General features: G+C 44.9%; 2 protein-coding genes across 5 annotated transcripts; both read left to right on the plus strand.

Annotated features, from left to right (window-relative positions):
* gpsm3 (G protein signaling modulator 3) lies at positions 1 to 3690 on the plus strand. 2 transcript variants are annotated; one of them, XM_086112778.1, is made up of 6 exons: positions 1 to 153; positions 1581 to 1795; positions 2552 to 2714; positions 2900 to 3126; positions 3255 to 3346; positions 3469 to 3690. In XM_086112778.1, exons 2-5 carry the CDS (start codon positions 1592 to 1594, stop codon positions 3315 to 3317), a joined length of 657 nt encoding a protein of 218 aa, XP_085968904.1. In that variant the 5' UTR covers positions 1 to 153; positions 1581 to 1591; the 3' UTR covers positions 3318 to 3346; positions 3469 to 3690. The 2 variants fall into 2 exon arrangements, with proteins under 2 accessions (XP_085968904.1, XP_085968903.1); XM_086112777.1 differs by lacking the exon at positions 3255 to 3346.
* A 1614-nt stretch (positions 3691 to 5304) lies between these two features.
* Positions 5305 to 9930, plus strand: dnase2 (deoxyribonuclease II, lysosomal). Of its 3 annotated transcripts, XM_086112775.1 has the most exons (7): positions 5305 to 5479; positions 6241 to 6335; positions 6621 to 6783; positions 6966 to 7041; positions 7984 to 8148; positions 8230 to 8427; positions 8983 to 9930. In XM_086112775.1, the coding sequence occupies exons 2-7, from the start codon at positions 6241 to 6243 to the stop codon at positions 9378 to 9380; spliced, it is 1095 nt and encodes a 364-aa protein (XP_085968901.1). In that variant the 5' UTR covers positions 5305 to 5479; the 3' UTR covers positions 9381 to 9930. The 3 variants fall into 3 exon arrangements, with proteins under 3 accessions (XP_085968901.1, XP_085968902.1, XP_085968900.1); XM_086112776.1 differs by lacking the exon at positions 6241 to 6335 and having other exon boundaries at positions 5306 to 5479; XM_086112774.1 differs by lacking the exon at positions 5305 to 5479 and having other exon boundaries at positions 5486 to 6335.
* The last annotated feature ends 32 nt before the right edge of the window (positions 9931 to 9962 follow it).

A 9962-nucleotide genomic window follows, 5' to 3' on the forward strand; every position in this document is an offset into this window, starting at 1 on the left:
TGTGAGTGAAGCAAGTCTCACACACACACACACACACACCCGGCCAAACAGCAACTATTCTTTTTTTTTTTTGGTGAGCTCCATCAAGGCTTTTGACAAGATGCAAACGTCCACCGTGGCGATGTTTTAGAAGAAGCCACAGAAGGCAAAAAGGTAAGATTGGATTCACTCAACATTCTTCGACTACTATTTGACCCTCGACAACGTTCGCAGGAATGTAAAAAAAAGTTTCATTTTGCTGGCAACATCTGCGAGGCGACAAGCTGCGACCTGCTGGGCTGGTTTGCGTTTTGTAAGAGCGGGAGAGAAAGACGACAAGTAGCCTGGTCTATGCCGCTCAGCCTGGGAATTCCTCTCAACAATGCGACCCTTGAAGACTTGCACTGTATTGCTTTTTATCAGGGAAAACACCCAAAGACTTTTACAGGCTACAGACAAGGACTCTACAGTAATCGCTTGTACACGCGCTTTGCTGTCGGAAGTGTTTGTTGAATGCAGCAATTCACGAGGCACCATCCTTCACGCCCCAAATCAATTAAAAAAAAAAAAAAAAAAAAGATCGGCATTCACAATCACTTTTACGGTGTTGTTTCGTCAGCAACTTGGGGCCCTGCCGCACACCCAAGAGAATGGACAGGGAGAGGTGGTAGGAGAAAAAAAAAAAGAAGAAAGCACTTCAGAAAATTTGCGACTTGCTTGTAGGAAGAATCAACAGGTCGGTGTCTGTTGCACTTTGCCATAAATGACAAAATCAGTTTTAACACGCTGCTGCTTTGCTGCCAACGTGGGGCACTTTGCCACAAGGACCAACAAGGACAGAGGGAGTTGGTCAGTCGGGGGAAGTCAAATGACCACCCCGCCCCCAAATCGTCGCAGCTTGTTTGCTAGACAGAATTGATAAGGTGATATCGTTTGGGGCACTGCCCCACACCCGCAAGAGAGGTCAAAACGAGTTGGTCGGAAAGTTCGATAACCTCCCAGAGCACGGTAACCTGTTGCTAGGCAGACTCCGTAGGGGCGGCCATGGCCGAGTTCGGCGCTGGTGGTCTTGTAAGGGTTGGCTGCTCAAATCCTGCTCTTTTCCTAGTCATGTGCTGTTGTGTCCTTGGGCAAGAGGGTTCACCTACCTTGCCTCCAGTGTCACTCACACCGGTGTACAGCCGGGTGTGGATGTTTTGGGGGGGGGGGGGGGTCGTCGCAGGGGCTGCGTCAGCCTCTCCCAGGGCACCTGTGGCTACACAACAAACTTGATAACGTGTGAAACCCTTTGAGGATCCATAAAAGCACTATTAACTCATTCACTCCCAAAGACGTTTTTAAACGTCTTTTCAGACTTGGTCTAGAATTGGCTGGTACTGAATGAGTTAAAAAAAAACAAAACAATGGTTTATTACTAGGGCACCAACATTTGTGCCCCACAGCAATAAAAAGCAATCACTTTTAAAGACGATCCTAATTCTACATATTCACACTTGCTCAAGCCACTTTATGACGCGACGCCTGGAAGGGGCACCGCCCCGCACCAGCCCGCCTCATCTCAACTCACCCCACTTCTCCGATTGTGTGCTCGCCCCTACAAGGCTCGAAATTGATGGCGAGCGCCGAGCTGAACGGGCACATGACCCAAGGTGCGGCCCCGATGGAGGCTGCTGAAAAAGCCAGGAATGAAGATGGCGCAGCTGCTGAGAAGACTTTAAATGATGAGGATGAAGAGGATGAGGAAGCGCACGAGCAGGAGGGAAGCCCAGATGTTCGGCGTCACTTGTTAGATATCTATGCGGAGGATGCGCAACAGGTTCGTGTGAACACACTACGAATGTGCGACAAGCTACGCGCTGATCACGGTACGGTGCTGGCAAGTAATTAACACTAAATGTGGAATTTATAGGAGCAAAGAGGAAAAATATTCATCATTGTGGTTTTAAAAATTGCTATTCACACAACTCTATCGTGAACCTTCACGATGTCATGGTGGATTTTGTGATGGATCCATTCCAGGATGTCGGACTAAAACCAAATCATACAAAATCCAAAGCAATATTTCCCATAGAGACGAAAGTAAATCCAATCAATCTGTCTCAGGCGCCTAAAAATTTGAACCCAAAATACAAGCAATTGAAAGTGGTGGGCAAAAGAATCACAGTTTAAGAACACTGGCGTGCTATTCACCTTTTTTGAAGCATTAAATGTTAAAAACGGTTTCATTGTGAACCTTTTGGGGTACAAATGTTCCTGTGCATTATGTATCGATTGAATCATTATTTAACTGCAGTTTGAGTTCCGAGATTTAAACACACTATTCATGTACAAATTGCGTATAATGCTACAGTGGCTTACAAAAACATTACATTTAACTTTTAGAAATAAAGGCTGGAATTACTTTGTGTTAAATATTTTTAGAACCACCAAGTCTCCTCAAACATGTACTGTAGATTACATGAAGAAACAAATCGCAGAATTGGGCTGACAGGCTCTTTAAAGGAATCTAGGAATTGAATGAGTACTTTTTTTTGGGGGGGGGGGTCCTTTTCTCCATCCACGCTCCTGCCAGGCCGGCATCCAGCCGTCAGACTTCCCAGAGTCGCTGTACGAGCTGCTGTGCACGCTGCAGGAGGGCCGCCGGCTCAACGACCAGCGCTGCTCCTTCATGCTGGACGGCGGCATGAGGAGGCGATGCCACTCCGAGCCCAACGCCGCCAAGCCTTCGCACAGGGGTAAGACGTTTTTTCGAGGGGGCAGCGCATGCAGCATTCAATTAGGATTTTTCAATAAACCGCAATGCCAACTTTGTATCCAATTACCCGGCAACTCGATTAATCGATGGACTAACAGAATCATTGATTCTGAAAGGATTTGAAAGTCTGTAATCTGCAACGGTTTTATGCCGTGTCGTCGCCAGTGATCTTCTCATCCATGACGTCGCTGCAGCGCGAGGAGTTTTTCGAACTGGTGGCCAGGGCGCAGGCACGCCGCCTGGATGAGCAGCGGGCGCAGCTGCAAAGGTCGCCGCGGTGCAAGCGGAAAGGCCGAAGCTTCCGAGGAAGTCTCAAGCAGCTCTCGTTGGCCAGGAGAGCCCCCAAGATGCCCGCCAAGGAGGAGCTCTACGACATGATCCTCACCACGCAGGTCAGAACAGCCAACTCCTGCTTGGGATGCAAAATGGGCATCCTTCCCCCCAAAACCATTTTCTTTCCTGGCTTTAGTGACGGCCAAAGCGCTTTACAAAGCTTCACATTCCCTTCTTCTTAATGTAGTACCACATTTGTGCCACAACATGGGGGGCAGCACTGAGCTCTACTGGAAAAATTTCTGCGTAATTACAAGAAGAAGCAAAGAACGTTGCCAAGTACATGAGCTCCATTTTTTTTTTCATGACGGCGCAGATAAAATATATGCCTCAGAGTATTGTTGTATTCTCATTTTGTATGTGCATTTTTTTTTTTTTTTGCTTCTATTGCGGTGGCGCAGGCTCAAGGCAGGCTGGAGGAACAGCGTAGCCGGGCTCCGGGGCCCATGGATGACGACGACTTCTTCTCGCTGCTGCTGAGGGTCCAGGGTGGACGCATGGACGAGCAGAGGACTGAACTGCCTTGCATCCTGCAAACATGACCACCAGGATTACGACAACCGCAAGAAAAAGAGCTTGAAATGTGAAGAAAAAAAAAGTTTTTAAATTTGCGTTTTGCTTGCTTACTAAGTTGCACACCTTCTTGAATGTCTGCTTAAGGTGGGGGTGGGGGGGGGACTTGTGTTTGATGACTGGGATTGTTCTCAGTCTAACATTTCATTAAAGGAAAAGTGCATCCCGGCCTCTTGTTCCCTTTGGAGCTCACCTTCTCAGATGTTTTTGACACCTCTCTGAAAATGTACTCACTAACCTTTTTGAAACTGGCTTTGGGATCCTTGTGGGCAGCTGCGATGAGCCACATGGCAAGTCCTGCTAAACTTTGACCTTCTTTTGGCATGTTTGCGTCCCTTGCGGTCCAGTCAGTTGGTAGGCAGGAGGAGGAAGTTCTGCTCCATCTGTTGACTGATGACAGAAGTCGGGCTCGAGGCGGGATGCTGTGTCACTTCCTCAAATAAAAATAAGAGAGCGCACGCGTATGGCGTTGTTGAGTGACGCGTGGCGACACCGCAGGCACGTACAAAACTCATCCGCCATTTGTTGCAAATGGGAAATTCAAATCAATATGCGGTATTTCATGTTGTGCTCCGAAAGGGTAAACAATTAAGAGGAACGTGAGGGCTATAAAAAGTGTCAGGCAAGCACATCGAGAAGAAGAAGAGGGGGAAAAAAAGAGGAAGCCTCTTGACCGGAAAGGCTTCGTCAACTCTTCAATGGTTTTACTTGCTCACCAACATGACAAAAGAACATTTTTCAGCTCCTTTTTTTGTCTTTTACAAGTTGCTAGGAAAGTGATGCAAAAATGAAACTGCTCGACACAATCTTGGCTTGAAGGGGGCGCTAGAGAGGAAGTCGTCTCGGAAAACAAAAACACAAAAAAGTACCCTCACTTTTGGGCAACAAACTGGCAGAAGGAATTCCTTTGAAATTTTAGATACTTTTTCTTCTTCACAATATTTACCATCTAACATGCCTAATTCCAATATCCTGACGTGGGTAGAAAATCGTATGATATGTCAAATTGAAGCCGAAGGTGTAACTGCATCTGTTTTGGTTCGGGATTTTGGACAAAACATGAACATGAGAACCTGTGCAAAACAACAGAGAATATTAACGAATATGCAATTATGATTAATAATTAAGAATCTAAAAATGACATACTGGGCAAAATAGCATGCATAATTAACATTGCAGGCAATACCATGGTTATTTTGTTTCTAGTGAAAAGATATGATACACCATTATCTGTTTTTATATTGCAAGATTTCACATCGATATGGATTTAGAAAATGTTCGGCACTATTTAAACATTTTTCACTCAGAGTATTATTTTAGATCTCCTCAACTGATCACAAATAACAAAATGCAATAAAACAAACAAAAAAAGAGACTTCCACTTCTGCATTCTCTTGCGTACATTTGAAAAAGGACATCTTAAAGACGCTTCTACTTCCACTTTCTCTCTTTTTACGCCTCGAAATTGGAAGAGACTTAAATCATGTTTCTTTTATTACACAAGCACAACTGTAATGGCGTCACCGCGTTCAATTTTATCATCACTGTCACAAGTGGTGGGAAACGAAACCGCCAGTCGCCAGGAGGGGAAAGCGAGCCGTTTCGCTTATTTGAGGCCGCATTTCAAACGTTAGTAGAAGAAAACACTTTCACTTCCGCATTTCGACGTAAAGTTTTTTATTTTTTAATTATTTATTTTTAAAAGAGAAACACTAATAACTGAGATAGCGGAACAAAAATAGTTCAAATGAATGGGACGTCAAGCCCGTGCGATTTCCAGCCAGGAGGCTAAATGCAACACACAACAACTCGCATGAGGACCAACGACCACATTTAGAGGCAAGTTGATTTCACGAACTATGCATGCATTTCGTTTCTTTCCGGTTGATTTGCGACGAAACCTTTCGTCTTGCACTGCAGCACTTGGACATCATTTGTTGGATGGCGAGTGCGTGAAGAATCGATTTGATGATGATTGCAGTGTAATTATTAAAAAACACACACTATGTACGTTGTATCTGGTTGAAATGATATGTTTGTAACTTTGCTTGTGTGAGAGAGGCTGTAGTGAAGGGATTGTCATTGTAGCGGGCAAAACAATCAGTGAATGACTGTACCTCCAACTAAAATTTCAATCAAGCAAGCAAATAAGAACCCCGGTAGCTTATGCATACATCTTGTCCAACGGTTTTTTTTCCAATCCAGTACAGGACATTTTTTTACAGTCAAGTTGGATTCAAACTTGTCTGAATTGCTTTAGTCTAATTGTTATTTCACTTTTATGTGGCATTTTCCCCTTTCTTACATTCAACGTTCTAACTGCACAATGTTACAGTGGCTCATAAAAATAGGAGACATTTTATTTTTTTTCCCGCACCTCTGTCTTTTGGTCACCAGATGAGTCTCGTAAAGCTTTCAATATGAGTGATACACACCTGGTTTACAGAAGTATTGTATCAGACAATGAAAGTGTTTGAACTCTTGGAAGCAGCTCACTCTGCTGTCCAGATGTGGGGCACAGAAACATCACGAAACACGCAAAAAAAACCAAACAAACTTCATTGAGCAATCAAGCGTTACTTACAATGCTGGTTTTCCAGATGTTCTACCTGTTGCTGCTGATTTGCTGCTTGCCACACGGAGGCGACACATCTCCAATTAGTTGCTACAATGACCAAGGAGATGCCACCGACTGGTAAAAGCTCCATCCCAAATGATGCAACGCCGTAAATCTATGTAGCTTTTTCGCAATTGGTGGTGGTGGTGGTGGTGGGGGGCGGGGGGTGTTACAAAACGCAATGTGACCCAAGCTGACCGAGAAGCTCATCCACGTGTAGCTGTTGAAAAACTGCCTTGACAAATATATCGGTCGATGGGACGATTCCAGTTGAGCGTCCACGCCAGCCAATCAATGAGGCCTCACTGACATGAAGGAAAAAAAAAAACTGACAAATGTGTTTTGTTTTCCTTGATGACTGAGGTTTTACATGTACAAGCTGCCAAAGAAGCACGGCACACAATCAGGTTTAAACTACTTGCTGCTGGACAAGGGCAACGCCGCCTGGACGCCCGGCCAGGGGAGCATCAATGACACCACGGGAGCGCTGGGCAGGACACTTGGACAACTCTACTCGCAGGCTAAAGTACGCGCTTGATTGATCCTTTGTCCGACCCGCTCTCTCACACACTCTCACTAACCGCAAAAAAACAGTTGTGAGAAATGTGGCTAAAGGCAGGATAGCTCAAGTCGTAATTCAAAGCGCACCTTCAGATATGCAGTGTCCGGTTATATATATATATTTTTTGTACTTGTTCTTTTTGTCAGAATGCAGAAGTAGCGTACGTCCTTTACAACGACCAAGATCCGTCAGGGCGGAACCACAGAGGAGGACATACGAAAGGTGAGCTCCACTTGAGCAGTTGAAGTCCTTCTGTGACCAATTAGGAACTCAAACGTACTCGAATGTGAAAATCACTTGTCCCACCGACAGGAATAAAAATGTCATTTGTCCATTCCAGCCCCCCCCCCCGAAAAACACTTTTGTTTTTATTACACCACTTAAATGAAGGGCAAACAAAAAAAAAATAGAGGAATCAAGGTACTGTGATGCCCTGGCATGTGGGCAAGAAGAGCTACATTTGAAAATGCACTTTCAGCCGTTTATTGGATGGGAGAAACATTCAAGCACATGCGCAAGGAGTTGGTTGGCGTAGGCCGCGACTCAGCCCCAGACTCTCGTATTCCGACTAACTCAGCATTCACTGAGCCCCGCCCCTTAAAGGCATGTGTTCAACACCAATACTTAAGTACATGTAGTCATTTCACTTTATGACACTAATTTATTAATCTACATTCTCTTGAATGTTTTTATACAAAACAGTGCAATTCTTTTTTTTTAAAATGCATTAAAAATACTGCCCCCTTGAGGTTGGAGGCATAACATGCTTCTTAATTGCATTCTGTGCCAGGGATATTATTTATTTATTTACTATGATTTTTATTTTATTTTTTTTTAAGAATCCAGGCATTCAATCCTATTTGCATCTATGTATTTATTTTTTCACATGGTAGGGTAACAAAGGTTCGGAAAATGGCGGCCACTGAATGAGTGAGTTGCTTGTTTTTTTTTTCACTTGGCTTCACTCAAGGGACAAAAAGGAACAACTTTTTTTTTAAAGCTAATTGTTGTCAAGCTTTGTCACGGAAGGAATTCAACCGCTAAGTCATGACATCACTCGAGAGGGAGTTCCAAACATTTGGTTGGTGGGGTTCCATGAATCTGATGCTTCTGACCAAGGAATGCGTTTCTGACCTTTTGTTGCATTTCTTTTAATGCGCGGAGGTGTGGTGCTGCTGGACAGGTCTCAGGGTTTCTGGCTGATCCACAGCACGCCTGCCTTCCCTCCAATGCGACAAGCGGGACATTACCAATACCCTGGCAGCGGCGCCACTTATGGACAGAATTACCTGTGCGTCACCTTCCCGCTGGAGCGCTTCCACACCATCGGTAAATGCCACAAAAGACAAAAAAAAATTAGCGCACCAAAAGGAGGTTTTTCTAATGCGATCCCATACGAACCTTCGACAGGCGAGCAGCTGCAGATCAATCAGCCCAACGTGTACGACTGCGACGTCCCACAATCCTTCGCGACGGCGGCACCGGCTCTGGCCGCCGTGTGCAAAAAAGGCAACACGCGTGTCCCAGCCACCAATCGCAGTGTCGCGCTGACGTCCAAAGGCGGCAGCGCCTTTGTCAGCTTTGCCAAAGGAGCCGCCTTCAATGACGGTAACGCAAAAGCGCATTTTGAACTCACGTTGTCATTTTCCCCCCTCCCCCGCATAAAAAAAAAAAAGCCCCAAAAAATAGCTGACGTCGCCCATTTAAATTTGAACTGGACATTTTGGGGTCCATTTGATTTTCCAGGCTTCAAAGGATAATAAGTATTATCTTCTTTCAAAATTCAACCCCTGAAGCCTGTTTTATTTAGCAACATGAAATTGGGTAAGGATGTCATTTTTAAGTAGACCCACAAAAAAAAAAAAATTAGGCTTGTTGTTAAGGCCATCTTCCAAAGGATAATCAAGTGTTGTCTTCCCCCCTCCCTCCCACCCCCATAAATCAGTTTTATTTCGCAACATGAAATTTAGTAAGGACCCACAAATAAGTCACAAGAAGCCTGGCCTTGAAACGTTCACCCATTTTGGTAGGAAGTGAACAATTGTCGGTCCGCTCTGCCAGGCCAGCCATTTTTCAAAGTATATCATGCACTGCAGTCAAGTGCCAAAAGTGAGTGTGGGGATGTTCCACCTACCCTTCTCCTCTTGTTTTCTTCTGCCGTAGACCTGTACCAGTCGTGGGTGGCCCCCACCCTGCAGTCGGACCTCCTTGTCCAGTTCTGGATCCACTCGGGCGGCATCCTGCCGTCCAATTGCAGCCTGGGCTGGAAGGTGCTGGACGTCACGCAGCTTTCCCCCGGCGGCGTGTTGACCTACAACAACAGCAAGGACCACTCCAAGTGGGCCGTCAGCCCCGAGCCGGTCGCGGCCGGAGGGGGCGGCGGAGGTTGGATTTGCGTGGCGGACATCAACCGCAATCAGGCGGAGGAAAAGCGAGGGGGCGGTGCGCTTTGTCAGCGAGACGTCGCCGTGTGGAAAGCGTACCGGGGTGCCGCGCTCGAGTGTCAGCCGTGCCAGGCTGGGGCCCAACCGGCAGCTGCGTTGAGGCTAATTTACGTTTAACAAATTGGACATTGGCATCAAGATAAATGCTCTGAAATTACTTTGGGTTTTATTGATGAATCTGGTTTTTTTTTTCTTTTAATCCGAAACACCAGACAGATATGTAATTTATACATCCAAAAAAAAATCACTTTTGCAATTCCTGGAATTTTGTTGGGGGTGAAGCAAAAGTCAGAAAGACGTGGAAAAAAATTGGAGCTAATGCCCCACCCAAATTAGAAATAGGTGTGGGAAAAAAAAGAAAAAAAAACATTGAGAATGCACAATGTGGACAGAGGAACTGAAAGTTGTTGAAAATGAACACGAGCATGAGATTGAAAGTGGCAAAGGAAAAGCAGGTACACTACATGTAAATAATTCCCAAAATTTGGAGATATGTGAAAAAACTCACAATATAAAATAACACAAAACTAAAAAAACAAAACAATGTTTGGAAATACAAGTGGAAAAAAAAACAATTTGACATACTGGCAACAAAATTGACACAATGTACACATTTTGGACAGACGTGCAACAAAATCTTGACCCCAAAAATAAATACAATTTTGTATTTTGTTAGATTTTTTTTCTTGCAAAGATGAC

Source organism: Hippocampus guttulatus, chromosome 6 (assembly GCF_054856545.1).
Source record: "Hippocampus guttulatus isolate MCC_2025c chromosome 6, RoL_Hgut_1.0, whole genome shotgun sequence".
Classification (NCBI taxonomy): domain Eukaryota; kingdom Metazoa; phylum Chordata; class Actinopteri; order Syngnathiformes; family Syngnathidae; genus Hippocampus; species Hippocampus guttulatus.